Source organism: Calcarisporiella thermophila (assembly GCF_041956535.1).
Source record: "Calcarisporiella thermophila strain CBS 279.70 unplaced genomic scaffold VTP21scaffold_12, whole genome shotgun sequence".
NCBI classification, from domain to species: domain Eukaryota; kingdom Fungi; phylum Calcarisporiellomycota; class Calcarisporiellomycetes; order Calcarisporiellales; family Calcarisporiellaceae; genus Calcarisporiella; species Calcarisporiella thermophila.
In genome coordinates, this window is record NW_027192202.1 from 33,194 (window position 1) to 54,579 (window position 21,386).

At 44.6% G+C, this 21,386-nt stretch overlaps 12 protein-coding genes and 2 non-coding genes across 14 annotated transcripts; 7 read left to right on the top strand and 7 right to left on the bottom strand.

Moving 5' to 3' along the window:
* Positions 1-24: 24 nt before the first annotated feature.
* Positions 25-97, bottom strand: VTP21DRAFT_t164. Its single transcript has one exon. It is a non-coding gene; the product is annotated as a tRNA-Ser (tRNA).
* Positions 98-184: 87 nt separating this feature from the next.
* Positions 185-295, top strand: VTP21DRAFT_t155. The gene has a single exon. It is a non-coding gene; the product is annotated as a tRNA-Ile (tRNA).
* Positions 296-512: 217 nt separating this feature from the next.
* VTP21DRAFT_1518 (uncharacterized protein) lies at positions 513-1,417 on the bottom strand (the record flags this gene model as incomplete). The annotated part of the gene is made up of 5 exons (XM_069391614.1): positions 513-590; positions 661-804; positions 871-1,008; positions 1,078-1,206; positions 1,283-1,417. The coding sequence occupies 5 exons, from the start codon at positions 1,415-1,417 to the stop codon at positions 513-515; spliced, it is 624 nt and encodes a 207-aa protein (XP_069250855.1).
* Positions 1,418-2,568: 1,151 nt separating this feature from the next.
* VTP21DRAFT_1519 (uncharacterized protein) lies at positions 2,569-3,075 on the bottom strand (the record flags this gene model as incomplete). The annotated part of the gene is made up of 1 exon (XM_069391615.1): positions 2,569-3,075. The coding sequence occupies one exon, from the start codon at positions 3,073-3,075 to the stop codon at positions 2,569-2,571; it is 507 nt and encodes a 168-aa protein (XP_069250856.1).
* Positions 3,076-3,236: 161 nt separating this feature from the next.
* On the top strand, positions 3,237-3,956 carry VTP21DRAFT_1520 (uncharacterized protein; the record flags this gene model as incomplete). The annotated part of the gene is made up of 2 exons (XM_069391617.1): positions 3,237-3,535; positions 3,620-3,956. The coding sequence occupies 2 exons, from the start codon at positions 3,237-3,239 to the stop codon at positions 3,954-3,956; spliced, it is 636 nt and encodes a 211-aa protein (XP_069250857.1).
* A 411-nt stretch (positions 3,957-4,367) lies between these two features.
* On the bottom strand, positions 4,368-8,670 carry VTP21DRAFT_1521 (uncharacterized protein; the record flags this gene model as incomplete). The annotated part of the gene is made up of 12 exons (XM_069391618.1): positions 4,368-4,961; positions 5,016-5,104; positions 5,171-6,518; positions 6,608-7,078; positions 7,145-7,278; positions 7,345-7,467; positions 7,533-7,620; positions 7,690-7,755; positions 7,817-7,857; positions 7,922-8,056; positions 8,120-8,260; positions 8,346-8,670. 12 exons carry the CDS (start codon positions 8,668-8,670, stop codon positions 4,368-4,370), a joined length of 3,555 nt encoding a protein of 1,184 aa, XP_069250858.1.
* Positions 8,671-9,090: 420 nt separating this feature from the next.
* VTP21DRAFT_1522 (uncharacterized protein) lies at positions 9,091-11,252 on the bottom strand (the record flags this gene model as incomplete). The annotated part of the gene is made up of 8 exons (XM_069391619.1): positions 9,091-10,005; positions 10,070-10,156; positions 10,218-10,310; positions 10,399-10,432; positions 10,495-10,519; positions 10,646-10,993; positions 11,064-11,090; positions 11,168-11,252. The coding sequence occupies 8 exons, from the start codon at positions 11,250-11,252 to the stop codon at positions 9,091-9,093; spliced, it is 1,614 nt and encodes a 537-aa protein (XP_069250859.1).
* Positions 11,253-12,086: 834 nt separating this feature from the next.
* Positions 12,087-14,158, top strand: VTP21DRAFT_1523 (uncharacterized protein; the record flags this gene model as incomplete). The annotated part of the gene is made up of 8 exons (XM_069391620.1): positions 12,087-12,260; positions 12,396-12,531; positions 12,622-12,766; positions 12,838-12,884; positions 12,957-13,582; positions 13,645-13,751; positions 13,836-13,915; positions 13,980-14,158. The coding sequence occupies 8 exons, from the start codon at positions 12,087-12,089 to the stop codon at positions 14,156-14,158; spliced, it is 1,494 nt and encodes a 497-aa protein (XP_069250860.1).
* Positions 14,159-14,329: 171 nt separating this feature from the next.
* Positions 14,330-14,743, bottom strand: VTP21DRAFT_1524 (uncharacterized protein; the record flags this gene model as incomplete). The annotated part of the gene is made up of 1 exon (XM_069391621.1): positions 14,330-14,743. The coding sequence occupies one exon, from the start codon at positions 14,741-14,743 to the stop codon at positions 14,330-14,332; it is 414 nt and encodes a 137-aa protein (XP_069250861.1).
* A 517-nt stretch (positions 14,744-15,260) lies between these two features.
* Positions 15,261-15,665, top strand: VTP21DRAFT_1525 (uncharacterized protein; the record flags this gene model as incomplete). Its single annotated transcript, XM_069391622.1, has 1 exon — positions 15,261-15,665. The coding sequence occupies one exon, from the start codon at positions 15,261-15,263 to the stop codon at positions 15,663-15,665; it is 405 nt and encodes a 134-aa protein (XP_069250862.1).
* A 53-nt stretch (positions 15,666-15,718) lies between these two features.
* Positions 15,719-17,583, top strand: VTP21DRAFT_1526 (uncharacterized protein; the record flags this gene model as incomplete). Its single annotated transcript, XM_069391623.1, has 3 exons — positions 15,719-16,650; positions 16,746-16,881; positions 16,963-17,583. The coding sequence occupies 3 exons, from the start codon at positions 15,719-15,721 to the stop codon at positions 17,581-17,583; spliced, it is 1,689 nt and encodes a 562-aa protein (XP_069250863.1).
* A 560-nt stretch (positions 17,584-18,143) lies between these two features.
* Positions 18,144-18,659, bottom strand: VTP21DRAFT_1527 (uncharacterized protein; the record flags this gene model as incomplete). The annotated part of the gene is made up of 1 exon (XM_069391624.1): positions 18,144-18,659. One exon carries the CDS (start codon positions 18,657-18,659, stop codon positions 18,144-18,146), a length of 516 nt encoding a protein of 171 aa, XP_069250864.1.
* A 362-nt stretch (positions 18,660-19,021) lies between these two features.
* On the top strand, positions 19,022-19,533 carry VTP21DRAFT_1528 (uncharacterized protein; the record flags this gene model as incomplete). Its single annotated transcript, XM_069391625.1, has 2 exons — positions 19,022-19,059; positions 19,305-19,533. The coding sequence occupies 2 exons, from the start codon at positions 19,022-19,024 to the stop codon at positions 19,531-19,533; spliced, it is 267 nt and encodes an 88-aa protein (XP_069250865.1).
* Positions 19,534-19,707: 174 nt separating this feature from the next.
* VTP21DRAFT_1529 (uncharacterized protein) lies at positions 19,708-20,842 on the top strand (the record flags this gene model as incomplete). The annotated part of the gene is made up of 4 exons (XM_069391626.1): positions 19,708-19,810; positions 19,859-20,133; positions 20,184-20,388; positions 20,466-20,842. 4 exons carry the CDS (start codon positions 19,708-19,710, stop codon positions 20,840-20,842), a joined length of 960 nt encoding a protein of 319 aa, XP_069250866.1.
* Between the last annotated feature and the right edge of the window lie 544 nt (positions 20,843-21,386).

The window sequence follows — 21,386 nt, forward strand, 5'->3', positions numbered from 1 at the left end:
TCACAAACTAAGAGTAAGTGCTGGTGGGGGAAGTGGGATTCGAACCCACGCCGTTCTCGTCGGCATACCAGGGATAGTCCACTACACTAACCCTCCCCCTTATTAGTAAAAAAAAACTCAATATTTCGAATCTCAGAATTCTATAATATATACTTTTCCAAAACCGACATCCTAACCTAATTAAGCTCCCGTAGCTCAGTTGGTTAGAGCGTGATGCTTATGGGAGTTCGGATTGGTGGGAAAACACCTATTTGGAGTCACATCAAAGTCGCGGGTTCGACTCCCGCCGGGAGCATTTTTAGTTTTTTTTATTCGGAACATTTTCGCTAGATTTGAAGAGTTGTATATCATTTGTTTATTATTAAAAAAGGCAGATATATCCAATAATGCAATGTAAACTATCAAATCATTGAAATACTAAACATTATAATAGCTTATTACTTTTAATAGCGCAACTATGTTCTCATTATGTATGCATTCAAAAGATTAATATGCAAATATACGTCTAATCATTACTTTTCTTCTTCTTCGAGTAGCTGAGTCAGAGTGCCACTATCGCCTCCACTGTTTTGTGTCCGGTCCACATTGCCCTAATCAATAATAAAGGGCAAGAGTAAATCTCTATCTACCTGAGACTTGATTTTTTTTCAGATAATTTACCACCCCGATTTGTTGATCGCCGCTCACCCTGTTACTCCCACCGATAGCAATACCCCGTTTGTTTTTAGGCTCTTTTAACTCAGCTATATTCTGGTTCATACTGCCGCTAGCAATGCCGTGATTTTCAGTCTTGGAGATTTCATTCTGTAGTGCAAATTAGATTCGATTAGTGAACACCTTCACTATTGCTTAGTTTCTATTTAAACTTACCGTGCCAATTTGCTCATTGCCACCAACAAGATTATCGCCATTGAAGTTGATGCTGCGCTTTTTCTCTTCCACTGTGTTCAGGTTTTGGTTCAAGCTTCCACTGCCTGTACCAGAGTTATTTGACTGGGCTATTTCGTTCTATTTGGTCAAAAATGATTTTTAGTATTCAAGTCTGTTTCTTTGAAGTGGCCCGCATGCTTGACTTACGGAGGCAATTTGCTGGTCCCCACCAATCTTATTATCCCCATAGATACTAATACCGCGCTTGAAATTGAGACCTTTGTCACGCATATCTTGATTTAGACTGGTTCCAGTTCCACTGTTAGAGAGATTATTCTAAAAAATAAACAATTCGTTGTTAATCCAACGCTTCCTTCTGGCTTGAAAACACTCTTATCCTTTTTTTACTTACAGAGCCGATCTGCGTGTTTCCAGCAATGTTGTTGGGACCCGCGATTTGAATACCGCGTTCAATTACTACCGGCGCCGGCAGGGCAGAAACACAGACAGCAGCAATGGAGATTCCAATAAAAGAGGTGAATTTCATGATGTATATGTGTTAATATTGAATGAATGTGCTGGGGAGAAAATCCTTAATGAAAGTTGATGTTGAATTAAAGGGATTCAGGTCAACTTTGAACGCCTTTATATATCTTTGCCTGATATCTTCCAGGTCAAGGCGAAGAGTTGGTTTTATCCAATAGCTTCAAGAAACTCCAAGACATATTATGTTCTAGTGTTCCCCAAATTAAAGTCATATTTGTCGAAATCCCTCATGGTTTTCAATTTATTATCCGAGATCTACAATGATTGCCTAAAGATGGCAAAAATCGGAGGGGATATCACATGTGTGTATAAGCCACCTTGTTGGGACAAAGAGAGATTCGTTGCACTGGTAAAACTTAGCATGTGCCGTGGTGAAAAGGCAAGGCAGAAACGCGGCTAATCTTTACAAAAATAGAGGATCATGAAGGGAGTGTCCTTTATAGCATATTTAGAGCTGTTAGATCCTCCTATAGAAAAAAAACAACCCGAGCTATGAAACTGGCAGGGCTCAGTTAATTTTAATGGCAACCGAATACAGCCGAGGGCTTTCTAAAACTGGCACACACAATCAGTAGAATCTGGATGGTGCTTGATTCATTTATTCTGACTTGCTTCGAGTAAAAAGATTTCGCGATTTGAGGACGTACTAAGGATGCTATTAAAGTCCCTGAGTACAATGGTTTTAGTTTTTCATTATTTTTCTTCAGGTTCTTGACCTGAATGAGAAGATAACAATTGAGGTATAAACATCATTAGACGTTATTGAATACGAGCTTTGCCATGGGAAAAAGTGCATTTCATATGATTTGGTTTCTCTGACTGATATCAGCGTGCAGTTCCTTAAAATATTCTTCAACAGGAGTGCACTACCAATGATACTAGTTTTTGGAAAAACCAAAGAAATCATAACTCTCTTTTCCGTAGCAATTTTAATATGATATTATTAATGTAGAGCTTTGTTGAATTAGTATAAGTCTCTTCAACTCTTTGTGAATGACTAGTCAATAATGCCTACTTCAAAGGTTTAGACGCGATGGTATTGTTAAATAAGCAAACCAAATAGTTATGGTATTTGGGGTCTGTTGAATTGAGAGTAATACAGTAAAACACAAAATTATTAAAGTTTGTATATATATCTAGGTGTCTATTGCTCTATGAATGTGCCTGCTCAGCACTCATTGTATTTTCCCTAGCCTCGACTTTTGCCTCCCCATCACTCCATATCCGCTTGGTTTCTTGCTTTAATTCCCATAGTTGTCCCACTTGCTCATCGGATAGTTTCTCTATGACCTCTGGATCTATCTTACTGCCCAAAAATGAGCCCTCTCTCACCTGTGCCTCAAGCATCTGGGCGTACTCTAGCCAATGTGAGAGAAAACTATAGATATGAAGTGGATTGGTTACATCGCGATGTCGCCTAAATTCGTCCTTGACATATCCATCCCCCATGTAACGGAACTCGGGTGGTAGTTGTCGATGTAGCCGTAAAATTCGGCGGTAGAGAGTAAGTGGGGCTAGCTCGGGTGGATTTTGACCGTCTTCATTGGGTAAATTTGGCGAAGATAGTAGAGAAGTGGTTGAAAAACTAGACCTCAACCAATTCAAGGTCCTCGGTGCAAGTTGCCAAACAGTAGATCTTGTAGCGATTAATGTTTGCATAGTATGTTCAATTAGCTGAATCCGATCCAAAGACCTTTAAACACACCTATTATCACTGAAATTAATCTGAAGTTTTGGCGCAGTTATTCAATTTCGCTTGAGAGTCACGATCGCGTATTTTTTTTATCTTTGCGGACCACCATTAAACCCATTATTGGATTATGTCTCCAACCTCCCTTCGCAATGGTTTCGCTCTTATAGCCGCTGCAACCGAAGAGCTAGGCATTGGACTAAATAATGACCTACCCTGGCGGTTACCTCGAGAAGTCGCTTATTTCGAGCGGGTCACATCAAAGATCCCAGCGTCATTTCTTAAATCTACACCTGGACAAGAAGAAAATGCAAATGTCAAAAACGCGGTGATTATGGGGCGAAGAACATGGGAATCCATTCCGAAACGATTACGGCCCCTGAAAAATAGATTCAACATTGTGATATCTCGCGATTCAAGCTATGCAAAGTAAGTTCATTATTATACTGAGACTCTATTTGTAAGCTGCAACCTCCTCCCCTTATTTTGCTGACAAAAATAATGTCTTCATAGAAACGAAATGCCTAATCCGGACATTTGTCATGTCACTTCACTCGAACAAGCCCTTTCTGTTATCGACGAAACTCGCCATCCTCGTACATTTATTGTTGGAGGCAGTCAGATCTACGACATAGCTATGCGCTTACCCCTCTGCCACCACATTCTTCTTACACGCATCTACGCAAAAATTCAGTGCGATACCTTCTTCCCGGTGGTGGATGAGGCCAAATATAAGCTTGCTTCGCATGAAGAGCTGGAGCAGTTTGTAGAGGATAGTGTACCTCGCGGTAGAGTGGAAGAGAAGGGGATTGAATATGAGTTCACTATGTACACAAGGGTCGCAGAATAAAGTAGTCTCGCTTATTGTTTATATTGAGGTTACTGCCAGTGTTTTATCTTTAGATATTTAGAAGTTTACAAACTCGACCATATTTGAGAACTCTATCCATCGAGGATACTTGGACCTATGGCGAGCTCAGAATCGTGGCTTCTTGCACTCACAGTAAAAATGCTCTGCCCGACGCTAAACTTTTGGCGTATCCATCGGTATTTCGGCTATTTGAAATGTAAAACGCATTTGCTAAATGCATGTGAGATACGATTTACTCTCTATATAAGTGAATAATAATGGTATATTCTTTGATGGGTGGACAAAATTATAATACATACATGTATAAAGTGTACACATATTAGAGGAAATACAAATAAACAACATAGGTAGGCAAGGCCCTCTATAACCATAGTATATAGGAATAAATACCTAATCCACCTCCTCGGCCCCACTCGCTTGGCCCATCTCTCCTTCGTCATCTTCGTCCTCCTGCAAATAACGGATTCGCTCTCTTATATATGACACCGGAGACACCAGCACGGTGCCCATGCTCACAAGCCCCGAGCTCATCATATTCAGTGCGGAATGAGATTGCATTCCCTCCCTCTCAGCGAATTCCCTCTCGATACAATCTATCTCTCTTTTCTCGTCGGCATTCTCGCCCTCAGGATAGTCGCGACGGTCCTCCCCGATGGAATAGAAGGAGTCGCTACATGAAGAAGGGAGGATGGCAGTACCCTCGCCACCTTCCTCATCCCCATCGTCCTTCTCACATATACTCATCCCTAGAATTCGCTCCTTCTCTTCATCTTCATGTTCGGCAGAATCGTCTTCCAAGAATACCGACATTTGCATGTTCTCATCCTTGTTGTCGAGATGGGAGGCAACATGGTTCGGTGTTTTCGAAGTGCTTGGGTTCACGCCGTTCAGCTGCACCTCAGAATTGATTGTGCCCCCGTTGAATTCCTCGTCTGCGGCCTCTGTGTCGCGCCTCCTATAGAACAGGAGATACGCAGACTCTACCTATAGGAAGAATTAATATTTGGCCATATTGTTTCATTCTGTTTTTAACATTACATCAAAGTCACTCGGTTCTATTTGGGAATAGTGCGAGTCATTGAAGTAGTACCACTTCTTCAGTTGACAGTTGAACGCATACGCAGTATCTGTTCAACAAAGTATTCATTAATTTTGAGTTAAAAGTACCCATAAATATATGGACAAATGTTTACAATGGCCTCCGTTCAGCGACCCTCGGTGGTTTACAACCCCATACAAGTCGTACTCAGCTCCCTTGTTTTTCAACCTGCTCCCAGGCACCATCCATGGGTCCAGTCGAAGTCCTTCCAGTGGATATTCCACTCGTTCAGTAATTTTGTCGCGCCACCGATGCTGTGCAAAGCGCTTCAAATGAACGATGAGGTGCTGTGGTAAACGCCAGAGGCCCACGGTTTTAGTGGCTGGTTGGTGACGCTTACAGCGGGGGCAATACCATGCGTCCATGTCGGAGAGGTGTTCCTCGTGGGTAAAGTCATCAAAACAGTCCTGAAGGGTAAGCACATCACGCCTTCTTCCAGTTTTCTTTCCGGGACTCCCATTGGCAACCGAGGAATCGAACACCTCCCACAATGCTTGCCCAATATTTTCTTGCTCGTCCTCATGGCCTGCTTTAGCACCCATCCCACTCACGTCACTTGTTTGCTCCAGGGTCCGATCACCGGCAAGCGCAGCCGCTAAGTGGGCATCGTCATAACCCGGCGTGCGAAAGAAGGCGTCGACAAATTCGGAGGGCCATTCGCACACCACGAACTCGCCGTTCTGAACAAGCGTTCCGTTGCGGACCCACCGTGCTGTATTAAGTAGATGCTGGTAGTGTTGGGGCATCCAACTCTGAACCCGATGCGGATTGGTTGTGGGGTACTCATAGAGGGATACATTGGAGACTTGGGACTGGGCAATACCGGATTCCCCACCCAAACTTCCGCCAATGTCACCCTCTCCCTCCGACATATCCTCTCCATCAGACTCTTTCTTTGGCTCTTTTTTCTCCTCTCCTTCCTCGCCCTCCTTCTTATCGCATTGGGCCTGTTCCCTCATGCTCTTTAATACGTTGAATCTGGCCATTATCTCCTCCTCATCACTACCTCCCCAGTGCACCCTGCACGTCCCTCCGGGGATAAACCCACGCTTTACCACCCGCATCCGGAACAAACTCTGCCTCACGCCAGAAAGATCGAACGTGGTGTAACGTTGGTATTGCCTTGTGATTTCTTTCTGGAGTTTTCGTGGATCATGCACCGCGCTCCAAGGAAGAGCCACCATCAGAGGCACGCCAAAATACTCCAGCTCGCTGATAGCGTGTCGGGAATAGGGAGACTTGGGACGAGCTCGGTGTACCACCGGGAATATGACTCCACCGCCTTCGCTGTTTTTCGGAGGACTGCCGTCCCAATTCTCGGGTATATTGAACGGGAGTTCGTATATGTAGATCTCGTCTGAATCAGGCACTATCTGAGTGATATTGTCGTCCTTGTGATACCAGCGGAAGATCTTGTTCTGGAATATCTCGACCGTTAACAGCTAGCCGATACAAAAAATAAAATTAAAAGTCAATCCGATCCGTCAAACCTAATATACCACACCAACTATCCAAAGCGCAAAAGACCTACTTTCTTTCCGCTGACTTCAAATTTTTCAGACACTTTCCCCTCTAAATCCCGAATCTGCGCATCATTGGGCAATCTTACATGTAGCTTCACCGGCCTCCTTGCTGGGTCATACGGCACGTACACAGCACCAATCGTCATGTTATGGGTGGCAGGCACGGGGAGTGACAGATACATACAGGGATCAAATGTAACTGAAACTTTCCCGCATACTAGGCACACAAGCGTGCTCTTGTACTGCCCCTGGAATAAATCCACTATGACACTGTCATTTCGGGAGCGATAGAGGCGCCAGCTCTCTTCAGAAACTTGAGCATCCGGAAGCTCACCGGTCCACTCGGGCACTTCAAAACACGGCTTTTTTTTGATGCGGTTCAAGTCCTCGTGCAATCCGTCGAGCAAAACCGCAAGTAGCTCTTGGGCATCGTGCTGTTGGTAACCATCGAATGCAGAGAAATAGTGGCCAATGACGTTCTGTCGAATTGTTATGTTAGCTCAACCATATGGAAAAATCATTCAGATAGAAAAGTTCGACTCTACTTTGAATTGAATCGGCCGAAAAACATCTTGGGGCGCCCGCCATAAATTATTCAATAGGTTCCAATACGAATCCGCCAACCTCCCTCCGGTTCCAAGTGGATTTTCCTTGTTAACTTCTCTGCGAAAAACCTCATCTACATAATAACTCAAAAAGTTCACGAGAGTGCAATCAGATGCAGGATATTGTCCTCAAACCTTACCAAGAAAATAGCGCGTGAGTTCTTGCGAATTACTCAGACATTGAAGCGCTGAGTTCATGTAACATGTATTGCCAAGGTTGTATAGTCCCGTTACGCCGGGTTTGACTAATCGCGTTCGAAAGCCTGATAGTCGTTAAACATTGAGTATATAAGCTCTCAAGAGACAGAGGATCGTATTGGGAAATTACCACTGGTACCAACACTGGGCTTCTCATTATTATTACTATACTGTTTTACAATGTCAATACGCTGTGAAGGAGGTGATGGCGGGGGAGACTTGAGCAACATGCATATTGGATTGGTTAGCATGAGTATTAAAGAATACACGCAAAGAAATCGGCCTACCTCCGGGCTATTGGGGGTAAGGGTTGCCCCGTTTTGCATTCCATTATATAATACCAGCTGATTTTTCTACAATTTTAACAAGACCTCTATTATCCACCCAAAGACAACATCGCATGTTAGCCATTACCGCTGAATTGTGAACACTTTTGCCACTTGTTTCTTCTGAGACTATGTATCATATTCAAAAGGTGAGCGAAATCTTCACCATCCCTTTTTACACCATCGCTGATACCTTTATTCTCCTCGATTCCGAGACTCGCTTCATAAGCTTTTAGCCGCTCAACATCGCAGCATACTAAAAGCATTCTGGACATGCTTTCTACCCCCAGATCCGTCAGCTTTGCTTCCACATCCTTCAATATTCTCCCTACAGGATATCGGGGGAAATCTGTGAGTACAAATTTAGAATGCACTTGGAGAGCTAAGCTACCTCTGAATATGAGTTTCTGATGTTGTGGCAGACACCCGAGTCGCAATTCTATCTCCAACATTAGATCAAACAAGCACATTGACTGGGTTATATCGAATGTATAACTGTCTCTGCAAAATGTAATGATAATTTGTATGGGCTCTGCAAATGGATGAACAATTAGCACGGTATTGAAGACGTGTTCTTATTTCACTAGATATATTATCATTCGAATCCGAACATTCACCTATTATTATAGGATGGGCAGTCATAACGTCTCTAGATTCTGCTGGGGATGGGGATGGAACTGGGGTCAATTCCAAGCTCTCGCCGCTATTTGTACCTGTTTCTACCACCGGATCGTCATCGAAATGTTTCACGCGTATGCTCTTCATAACCTCACCCGAGTTCTCTTCCATGCCTTCGTCCAGCCCTTCAATCTCTAAATCTCCATCGGGATCACACAAGCCATTGGCATTATAATCGTGCAACATTGTGTGTCTGTCTTTTCTAGCAAACACATTGGAGAAATAATCTAAATCGGGAGAGGCAGGTAGAGGCTCTTGACCCATCTTGCAGAATTACAATGGAAAAGAATGGACCTGCCACTTCCCCTCAAGTCATTTTCAAATTTCCCTAATTTTTTTTGCCACCGGTCACATTATAAGTCAGCTGGTTGCATTAAATTCGATCGACTTAGCCGGGACTGAGGAAATTCACTCCGCTCCTCCGTTAATCTTTTTCTTTGCCTGTCCGCTGATGCCGATTACCGCAATTAAGGACGGGTTTAGGTCACTATTTCTAGGAGACCACGTTCAAGATGAATCTGATATTTGGCAGAGGAATAATCAAGAAGAGAATATGTATAATGGGATTTTGTTTATATTAAATACATATCGACTGCTCCCCCTCCCAAAAAAAAATATACCAATAAGAGCATGCTACAATAGAATGAAGTTGCATTGATTCAGCGTTTTATTTTTCTTTCGCTATCAGAGATTGCGGATAATCTCGTTAGTGAAATCTGTATTGGAAGCCTTGCCGCCCAAGTCCCCAGTCAGTACCCGCTTTTCAGCAATGGTCTTGAGCACCGCGTTTTCTATGCGTTCGGCATGATGGTTGAGCCTCATGTGTCTAAGCATCATGATCGCCGACAAGAGCAGTGCAGTTGGGTTGGCCTTGTCCATGCCAGCAATGTCAGGGGCGGTTCCGTGGACCGCCTCGAAAATCGAAGCATCCTGTCCAATGTTGCCCGATGGAGTGAGGCCCAGCCCCCCGATCAATCCCGCACACATGTCAGACAAGATGTCACCATAGAGGTTAGGCATCACCATGACAGTGTCCTTGTAGAGGGATGGATCTTGCGAGATGTGAAGGCATGCGCGATCCAGAAGCACCTCGTCAAATTTGATCGCCGGGAAATCGCGAGAAACGCGTTCGCATGCGTCCAAGAACATTCCGTCCGACATGCGCATGATATTTGCTTTATGGACGGCCGTCACCCGCTCCCTCCCGATCTCTCTGGCGTAAGTGAAGGCGTAACGCGCTACACGCTCCGAAGCCTCTTGGGTGATCAGCTTAATTGACTGGACCACGCCATTGACGACCTCGTGCTCGATCCCAGAATACTCGCCCTCCGTATTCTCTCGGATGAGTACTGTGTCGACGTTATCGTATAATGTCTTGAAGCCGACGATGGACTTGCATGGACGGACGTTGGCATAGAGATTGAACGTGCGGCGCAAAGTGAGGTTAAGGGAAACGTGCCCTTTACCAATGGGTGTTGCAAGCGGGCCTTTTAGGGCAACGGTGTTCTTTCGAACAGACTCAATCGCCTGCTCGGGTATAGTCGTTTTGCCATCAATAATAACCGGCGTGACGTCCACTGGCTCCCAGTCAATTGGCACCTGATAAAATGACAATCGAAATTACTTTCAAATTTACGAAATAAAAATACATCGGGTAACCTACATCGGCACTCTTGAAAATTTTGACAACTGATTTCGAAATCTCTGGACCAATACCATCTCCGCTAATAAGTGTAACCGCATAGTTTCCCTAAAAGAAAAATAGTCATGTTCATCGCGTTCACACCGATTATATATAGGTTAATACGTACATTGTCATTTTTTTGTCCCTTGAATGCCTCCGTCAGATCCTCGTTGTGTGAAGGGAATGCATCAGTAGCGGAAACAAATGCTCGGAATTGGTTCTAATCAATTTTGCAAGGCGCAATAAAGTCAGAGGACACTTCGAGCATATTGAGCTATTCAATATAGCCGAGGTTCACTTATGTTTACCCGAGGTCTCAAAGAGCGGAATGCAGCCGACGATCTAGCAAGAAACATGTTTGCAAATGCAAGAATCCCTTTAGAAGGTAGGGGGAGTAGACTTACGATTCATTAACGTCATGAATGGTGGCTTATTAGATGCGATTGAATCCAAGCTTGCTACGGCATTCAGACTGAAGGGTTCTCATCCCCTCCAGACTGCAAAACCAGACATACAGAGATGATATTATATCTCCATACAGAGAAACCAAGCAACCTGTGCAACAGCGCCTTAGCACGAGGCCCGAATGAAGGTGGCAGCATCGTCGCCATCTATACGCAAGGGTGCTTGATATAGGATAATTGAAGTCTTGGCTCGACTTCACCGCGTCTGCGAGATTTCTGGTGCACCCATCCGTATTTTGATCCCCCTCGCCAAGAGCGTTGAGCAAACTGGGCCATATCCCATTGGACAAAGACGCCTTCTTCCTTGTGCCCATAATAGGCCCTTCTTTGGCATCGCTTGATCTAGGTTTCAGATCCATTTGCACTAAGCCTCGAACAATAGAGTTCAATCTGGATTGAGAGCGTAAATGATCCCATGATGCCTTAATCAATTCCGAACCTATTACCCAACATGGTTGCCAACAATATGGTTAGATGGGGTGCGACTGGCACAATAGATAGGAGCTCACGTGCCTCGACCATTTCAGGATATCGAGCTATCTATACCGAGTAAATATTCTCGCGAAACTCTTCATCTCCATGCACCAGCCGTCTGAAAAATCTTCCTGATAACCTGCATTCAACCCCACCATGGCTGCCATCTCCCCGCCATGTTGAAGGTTGAGAGTAGGCGCAAGGGCACGATCACAGAATTCCATATTGTAACTGCTTCGACATCGAAGTATTACATAACAACGCTAATCAGGATGCTCGCTTGGTCGCGATTTTGGATAGGTTAGCCTTACGTCGCGTTGGCCCTTTGACTTTGCATTCTCTCACTATGCAACTCTCTTTTCGCTATTCTAATCTGGTTGCGTAATGGAGCACAAAAAGATGTATATACAGCTGCAATGGTGCGGAGATAATGTTTTGCGTGGCACGGCGCACAAATCCCCCGCATCCACAGGCATTCAGAGCAGAGAGCCCTTGGGCAGACCTTGTCGGGAAATCCTTGCCCCCACCCCACCCCCCCCCATTAGAGACCTCCTCCTATAAGCCGGTAACGAAAGTTTAAACAATACCCCGTTATCAGCCCATCACTTTAAACTCCTAGGCTGGAGATAAGATACTATCGTGCGGTGTGGGAAGCAATATCTTCAATAGTCGGGGGAATCAGATGCAGGATCCCCCTCGCCGTGACGACTTCCCTTGGTCCTCTTGTTCCCTATGGAGGATAGCAGCTCTCAGCTGTCACGCGAAACTGCTCGGCCTCGTTGAAGGGGAGTGCGAATTGCACTCCCATGAGAATAGAGTTTTACGCTAGCTGGGCATTCAAGGTGGGAATAGGCGACGGCTGGAGTGAGAAGAGTACAGGTCTTGATAAGTTTCTGTATCCCGTGGTTAAGAAGATTTTTAAGGTTGTGGAGATGGTTCCATTTGTACACATGCCAGAAATTGGCCTGCGAATTTAATATATAAACTTGGTGATTCACGCCCCCCCCCCCCTTTTTTTCCCCACCATCCTTCCAGTTCAAATCAAAACACGGGAGAGAATGAAAGATAGGGATGTGAAGGTGCCGAGCAACTTGGATGCTGGACAAAAGGTGGAAATCGATGAACAACAAAAGTTCGAACTGTTTGAGCTAGAAGCAGTCGAGAAACAGAACGTGTTCGATGAGGTCAAACTGAAGCGCATTCTGCGCAAGGTGGATGTGCGCATCATTCCGGTAAGTGACCCTATTCTGAGGCCATTGGTTCCAGGGCTGGATGCCAGCTCAAATCGTTGAACAATATGTTCGCTGTGATAACTGCGATCTTGCATGAGCATCTGCATTAATTTTTTATGGCATTGTTTATGGTAGACTATGATGGTTCTGTATTTCCTGGCCTATCTTGATCGCTCCAATATTGGAAATGCTCGACTAGCCAACTATGAGGCCGACTTGAACCTGAATGAAGACCACTTTTATTGGTCGTTGCAGGTGTTCTATTTTGGATGTGAGTTGCTTGATTTATCCCTTCTGCTTTTCTCAGCAAGACATCATCGCCTCGCTTTATTTAACTCTGCTTCTTGGATTGCTCGGATAGATTCTCTTTGCGAAATACCCGCCAACTACATGTTGAAGAAGCTCCGACCAAGCAGATGGATCGGCTTGATCATGCTTTTGTGGGGAATCACCTCGACTTGCCTTGCTGCCTGTTGGAATTTCGGTAGTCTCTTTTCCGCGCGATTGTAAGTCCTGTTAATTCTGGACGGCTCTATAGCCATATTCCGGTAACTGGAAACTGCATCCAATCGATTAGGCTCCTTGGGATATTCGAAGCGGGTCTATTCCCAGGAATAGTGTTCTGTAAGTATAAGCAATCCAATATTGGTATATATATAAAAAAACAACTCCCTTAATAAATGCATTTTTAATCAGACCTTAGCTTTTGGTATTCGAAAAAAGAAATGGCCTTTCGCATGGCCCTCTTCTATTCTGGCATGTCCATGTCCGGTCTCCTGGGCGGTCTTATTGCCTTTGGGGTAATGAGAATCGAGGGCCATTTACGAGCTTGGCAGTATCTCTATATCATTGAAGGTGTTCCCACCATCCTCGTCGGGGCACTCACCTTTTTCCTCCTCCCAGATTATCCTGAGACCGCCAAGTTTCTCACTGAAGAGGAGCGCAACTTTCTTGTGGCCCGACTGCGACATGAGAATAATTCAGACACTGGAACCGAGGTGCAGCATGATCATCGCAAAATGATCCTCGAAGCGTTCAAAGAGCCTCGCACCTATTTGTTTGCTATTGCTTGCATTGCGTATTCCCTGCCCGGAGTCGCTCTCAATTTGTTTCTCCCAACCATTGTCAAGGCCTTGGGGCATAGCGACGTCAAAGCACAGGCCATGGCTGCTGCTCCATATGCTCCGGCAGCGGTTTGCTCTGTTCTTTTTGCCTTCTTTTCGGACAAATTTACACAGCGTGCCTATTTCCTGATGCTGGTCGCAGGTTTGGCAGTCGTCGGCTTTTTGCTACAACTAGTGCTCGTCTCTCCAGATGCTCAAGTAAGTAGTTTCGGTGGTTGGTTTCCAAGCGTCCCGCTGAATCACTTTCGCCCCACCAATAGTATGGTGCTATGTTCCTAGTGGCCATTGGCCTATGGTCGATGGCGCCGTTATGTATGGCCTGGGTGGCGACCAATTTTGCCCCTGCAATGAAGCGTGGGATTGCAACGTGAGTATCCTTCATCTCACTTATGATAATACTTATCTCTGAATGATGTATGACTTTCTATATTACTTTTTTTCGTTCATCCAGAGCATTTATCATCGCGTGTGGCAACCTTGTAAGCTCGTTTGGCTCCCAAATGTATCGCAATGACGATAAACCTCGCTTCGGTTAGTATGCATTGGATGGATCTCCCCCCCATTTTCAGAGCTCTCATTCCTTTCCATTGGATAGTGCGTGCCAATTCCATTAATTTAGCCATATGTGCAGTGCTCTTTATATCTTGTGGCATTTTGCGCTGGCACCTTGCAGCCGAGAACAAGAAGCGCGACAAAATGCTGGCCGAAGGAAAATACGACCCCAATCGTACGGCGGATCATGACCGAGATCCAGTGTATCGGTTCACACTATAGAGCAAAGCAAGTAGGGATTCCAAGCTGATTTCGTGCTTTGAGAAATTAGGCGTTAGGGTCTTAGCAAATACACCATATAATAATTTAGCTTGTTCTATTTTTTTTTTTTTACATATGAATCTATAAACTTCGAGTATATATAAATAAATACAACATCTATCTATAACGAGGCTATGCCAACTCGCCATCATCGATCTTGTGACCCGCTTTAGTGAGAACTTCTCTGGCCTTGGTTACATTTTCGTTTTTAACGAGAACGTAATCGGTATCGAATGTACTGATAACGAAGAGAGGCACACGCGCATCCCGCAGTGGTTCCACCACCTTGGCAAGAATTCCAACTAAAGAGAAATCGAGTTGACCCATCGCGATTTTGAAGCCTCGAAATCCTTGCTCCACCTTGCGATCCTGCGACCCAGGAAGAGATGGGAGGACATCGTCGAGGATGAGGAGAGAGAGCTCAGAAGGAGTTCGGGTTATGGAGTAGAATGAACATTTCTCGAGGAGTTTTGAATCGAGGGCATAGTTTGCCGGGTAGCGCACGACGGTGAACGTTTCGGGAAAAAGGGTCAGTTGAAGTGCCATGAGTTAAGGAGTACTGAATAATTTGAGAACGGGATGAGCTATTTTGATTTTTTTATACAACAAGTGAAATTAGACACGTCAATTCATGTCAGGATTAATTGAATTTTTGTCAATAAGATCGAGACTATCTAATTTTGCCTCTTCATCAATAAATACTTGCTTAGTTTTTCCAAAGGGATTTGTTAAAATAAACTGATAAAAAATGCATTTGTTTTCTCGAAGATTCGGTTCAAATGGATCCCTTCCTATTTGGTTATGAAAGGGGGTTGAAGAACTAAGCAAATCTGACCGACTCGCTATTAGCGCGTTTCGGCGTTATCGCACATTTTGGGGGAAGGAATCTATACTAGTCAGTAGTTCCGTTTAGAATCTTAACTGTCGAATGTCATCAAGCCCGCGTGAGTCCCTGGCAACCGAACAACCCAGCATAGTCGTTTATCATTCGAGGGATGGCACCAGATAAAAGAGCGATTCGGGGCCATCGAGAACGAGTCACAAGATAAGGACGCATGAAAAGATGAAGCCCCCTCGCTGCCTATATGTGGCGAAATGGAAAGCAGCTTCAACCCCTTACCGCCGGGTGGGAGCCGAGCCCAATGCTCACCTGACGCCCATCCCTGCGCCTGCTTTCTATTCGACCGGGATTGTGAAATTGGAACCTCTTGCTCTGTCATCGGATAGCCTCGCGCTTTCCCAGCAAGGGTTTGCAATTTCTTGGCCTGTGTACACGGCAGGTTTCTCGACAAACTTTGCGCGCCTGTCTGGGCCGAAGTATAAGAAGCTTCGACACTTCAAGTTTTGTCAAATAAAGGCACCGGGCAAGGCGCCAATGAGCGATATAGCTCGGAGTACAAACCTAATTTCTAAAGATATCCGCGTGAATTTTACACAATCCAACGGTGGGCTCGTACGCGGTGCTTAGGAGCGAGCCATTCCATAGACCTTGCTGCCACAAGAACAGGTTCGCACACCAACATGAGCTTGACATCAGTGTTCGAGGATGTTAACGAGATTTGGATGAGGATGGGTGAGCTGGTAGAAGAAATGGATCATATAACAAATGCTGTTGACTATACTCACTCTCGTCTCATCCATTGCATTCCGCTCCCTTCCCAAAGAACCTCCGGCAATCCGGCTGCAAGTCATCAAACTGAACCTTACGAATGCATTGACACACGCGGCAGCAGCGAGTGTCTTGACAATCACTTGGAGCTAGTGCATTCTCCAAGGTCCATGTTCAATACCAGTTTGAGAATTCGCATCCACCTTTGCACCATCAACGATTTAAATAGCTTCCTTCGCGGCTATATCAACAGCTGCCCCTCCACCATAATTCCCTTTTCCCCGCCACGTTTACTGCGACGTCTCGATTTTGAGCGCTTCAGCTCCTCGGAATCCCTCCATGATTCATTCAATAGTGACAGAATGGTTCCAGACCGGCTCTCTGAAGAAGCTTTGATCAACAATCCTCATGCACGCTTCCTTTTTCAAACCTATCTTTCTCCCAAATGCTTCCCCAATATTTGCCATGTCAATCGGGACCTTATGACGGAGGATTTTCTGTGCGGCAAACTAGAACCTGCCTTTTTATATTCGGCCATCGCTCTCGCTGCCCAGCACGTCTACTCATGCCATGCAGATGCGGCCTGTAGAGAGGAGCTGCTGCGGGTGGCGGAGAGCTGCTTCGAGGAAGCAAAATACTCAATTCGAGAAATTTTTGACGAGCCAACCGAGGCAACCGTATTGGCATCCTACAATTTGTGTATGTATCTGTTTGAGATCTTCTGTGTCCAGGAGGGATATGTCTATCTTGGCCATGCCATCTCAATGGCCCGACAGCTCGACATCGACTGGGATAACGCGTCTGAGCAGGATCCCGTACGAAGAGAGGGAAAGCGACGATTGTGGTAATACCAGCTCTGCCAATTTAATGTCACAATCAGCACCACTTATTCCTTTAACTCTGCTTCCCTATGTTCTCCCCTCGTCTCCGTCTTGATAGGTGGTCACTGTATGCATCTGAAGTTGCGTATTCTCTCTTTGCTAGAAAAACTCTATCCATGTACGCGCCCGTTAACCTGGAAATCTACCAACCCGAGCCTCTTCCCGGAGAAGGAGAAGATGATATGGACTCTTTGGTAAGCAACCTTGATCAAACAGGCTTGTCTACATTTATTACTCAATGACGAAAACTTTTCTCCTGATTCTTTTTTCACTAGCGTTTCACTATTGATCTGGTAGAATGGTACACTTTACTACTCAATATTCCACCGCTTGACCTTTCAAGACCGGATAGAGACATCCTCACCACCCTATCGTTTATCTGCACTTCCCTTGGCCAATATCTCCCTCCCTCTAACGAAAATAACCTCGAAAGACTGACAACGCTCACCCCCCTCGATCTCTTCTTCGAGTCCATTTACTGGAGCGCATGGGGAAAGATCTGGCTTAACCTCCTAGATCTCAAAAAATCCGGGCTTGCTCCCGAGCGTCTTAAAACGCCAGTGATACGAGAGCTTCTTATTATAGCGATGAATGAGTGTGCCCAGGCGGCAAGGCACATTTCCACCATTCTTCGTGAATCTTCCCGGCGAGATATAGGGTGCTCCATGGTTCCTATTGGGTCAAATATCATTGCTTGCCAGATCCATCGCTTTGTCATTTTCCATCATCCAAACCCTAAGGCGCGCTTCATTGCCCTCCAGCATCTCGCCGAAACCAATCGTATTCTGCATTCAACGCCCTTTTCCCTTCGAAACTGTACACGGGGCCAGTTGAAAACTTTCCAAGGAATCTACCACAATGTACGCGCAAAGTTGAATATCTCTGTAAATTCTTAACCCTTAATTGTCCTCGCCTATTGTGTATACTTTAATTAATACAAACAAATCGAGAAATCAGTTTCAAATTGGCATTTATTTTATCTTCAATACCTCGATAATTTCCAGTAGAGGGTGGATGAAATATTACTATAGCTAAACTAAAGCATCTACCACAGATTTTAGGGATAAACTATCCTGGTTTAAGATACACTGGCGCATCAAAATTCGAAACTGAGAGGGGTGTAAAAATACACTTTACTATCTTTTTATTTTACTATTCTATCTCTTCTATGGAACTAACTATGCCATTTCTAGTGCATATCAGCCCCTGCCTCGATCAATGACTTTATGATTCAAAATAACGATTTGTTGCAGCATCATGTAACGGTGTTCTGCCAGACTAATCCTGGATATTTACATTTGTCCCAGTCTCGATAGAAGTCAGAGCTACTTGACTGTACCTGGGCAGCATTTAGCCACGTTAGTTACATAAGCAAGATCAACGCCGTGTACTGTCGGCACACTAATCGAATCAACAACATACCCGTTCGACACAGAGCTCAACCGGGTGCTAGACGTCATCGTAGGTGGCCGTATTGTTGCCTTACAATGAGTCGTCTGCCGAAAACAATTGATCTTCTGTCTTCTCTACGCCCGGCCGTCCTAAAAGGCGGATCTAGAACAATATGGCACTGTAAGGCAGCTGCACGGTTCAGACTGTACTCAGTGCATTCTTGCGGGTGTTGTTCATAGATATGCATACCGCAGTGGATGGCCAAGGCCGTCGTTAGCTGTGTCCATGATAAATCACCATATTCAAGCACATAAGTGTTTATTACGCAACCCCCACATAGATCGTCAAACAATTCAGCTCCATAACGTGCGTGATAGCCACCTCTTGGTTGCTGTAAGCGACCTCCGTGAATGCACGCCTCGCCGGAGTGCAGACGCCCGCCGAATGCTTCTATGGCTGTTGAGAAGACAATTGATCGCCTATCAACACTACACACAGCCTCTCCCAAGTCTTCGTGATAAGCCCGATCAAGCTCCTGGCCACTTGTGAATGGGCTCTCACTGTCACCAACGGCAATCATGTCAACACTGGGAGGAATAGATAGTTGGAATTGGACCAATCTTCCCCTTCTTACATCAAATAAACACGCTCATGGCTCGTAGTTTTCTCCCCGGTTATGACACACAATCTCCCTGACTATACATTCGCCAGCATTATCTCCATCAGATGTCACGAAGCTGTCATATCCTTGTGCTTTTGCAGTTTCCGCTGAGTCCGCAAGTTTAGAAATTAGCTCAATAAGAAATGAATTGAATCTAGAATCCTCACTATCCTCAGTGAGAGTGGATGTTTTTGATGTGTATTGACTGGCCGCATCAACCAGCTATCGCCACATCCTTCGCTGCTGTTCAATTAATTCGTTGAACAAAGCACAGCTTAACAATGCCTGCTTGGTTGCCATTGGAGAGTAGTGTGGTATGGTAATGGATGAATTTACTTGAAGTTTTCTCTGAATAAAGAGTTTTTTGATATACTTTTTGAGATACTGATGAATACTTAGTCACAATAAATTGGAGTAGGCACCGATTCTAGCGGCTTCTTCAGAACAGAAAGCCAGAGAGCATGCCAAGGCAGAAGTCAGAATATAGGGAAGTTGCGCGGTTTCTTGGCAACTGGGAAAATCTCTTTTTGTCCCATTTCAGACCATTGAACACATTGGCTCCAGGATCGATACAAAGGAAACGACACTCAGACCTACCAAGGAAGAAGGGAAGAGACAAGCACGCACAGCCATCAGATTGTGCAGCACAGGATCCACCACATCCAAGCAACTAGCGACATTCCTTGGAGAATCAAATGCTGCATGCCCTGAGATAATGCTAGGCAGACAGTTCTCGAGATCGCTCATGATGGCGCACATCAGAGCACTGAAAACCAATCCGGACTGGGTGTAACAGTTCCTAGGACTGTTGTGGATTCGAATTCCTTAATGAATTCAAGAGAACCGGTGAGGAAATTAATAAAAACATCAGAAATTAAATAAAGATGAATTTCTGGGAAATTACCTTAAAAACTCGTTTGCATGAACATGTGATCAGTAAGTATATAAAAGGAAAGTGGTATTAATTATGAAAAGAGATGGAGGCTTGATCGTGTTATACTGGGACTCTCCATTTACCCTTCAGAGTGGAGCTCTAGAAGAATCGGACTGGTGGATAAAAGAACTCAACAGTAGCTTCAGACAGTGACTGGGGGCGAGTTACCAACCCCAAACCATAGGAGATCCATGGTCACCAGTGGAAATTCAACACCACATTAACTGGAAGGAGCTCAAATCGATAGAACTCTGTCTACACTCCTTCTCGGCTTTGAAGGACAAGACACTGTGGATCAGAACGGACAGCACAACAACTTTAGCATATGTCAGTAAGTTTGAGAGAACACGTTCTCCTCAGCTCGACACACCGGAAAGAGTAGTATGGGCGGAGCGTCTATCTCAGCGCATTCATTTAATAGCAGAGCATATTCCGAGCTCCCAGAACACTGAGACGAATGTAGCGTCTAGTAAAATAAAAACAAGTCGATCATTGTTCATTAACGATAGGGCATTCGCAAGAATCAAGAAACAGTGGGAGCCTCATACAATCGATCTCTTTGTGAACAGACTCGCGAATTGACTTCCTCGCTTCTTTTCCAGACATCCCAAAACAGGAGCAGCAGCGACGGACGTCTTAGCGCAGTATTGGCAGAAGGGGATCAACCCATATACCAATCCGAATTGGGCGCTGATAGCACGGATAATCCGCAAGGTAATCATCGAACAAATCAACTTGACAATAGTCACTGCATACTGGCCGCCATTTCAATGTTTCCCACTCTATTACAGATGAAGGTAGCAGAACCATTCAAGGTCCGGTGGAAAACCATTTGTCTCGCGACAACTGCAAAGAACCATTCATTGAAGCTCAAATCTTGGTTTTTGACCGCTTCCTCCCAGGGAGGAACTTCCCACAAAGGCTTCTTCATTCGATCTCTTCTACCGAAGAGACCGCACTTTCCTCGCTGACGTCTCTAATGTGCTTCTTTCAACGGAACCTGAGTGCATACGCTAGAGCCTTCTGCATCAGCGTGAAGCATGGACTGCTGATTTTCCTTGTCAATTTCGCTAGGCTTAAGCAAGAATTGCTAATTTACATGATATTCATCGATGTAAATTCAGAAGAGATTCAAGTAAATTTGACTAAGTGCGACTCTCAAGTCTGAATGTGGATAAAGTAGAGTACATTTACTAGAAGTGTGTACAAAAAATCAAATGATAAAAGTTAAAAAATTGGTATAAAGTATTTATGTAATCTTAACACAACACGATGAGGTTATCATAACCATCAATACCCTTTCAAAACTTGAATTAGGAAAGATACTTATTAGGGCAACTGCGATTAGTAATAGAATAGTACGGAGTAATCTATGTTAAACAAATCTATGTTTAAACATGAACAATATGCAATTAGTACATTAATAATATTTTAATTAATTTAATATTAGTTTCTTACCACTTCTGGCATGCCTATGGTCATGTAAACTTGAATTACTTTAAAACTCTCTCCGGCAAATCTGTCTTGATTTTGGCATCTTCGATATTTTTAAATGGTCTTTTGGATGTTATTTGGTCAACGTAAGCTTTCCAAACTCCTTCCATCCGGAGAAGGTCTCGATACTTTGCCGAATTAATGTCCAAGGGGCATTCTACGGCATATATATATGCTCTTCCTGCAAACGGTCCACAAAGCTGGTTTGGATTTCCTTA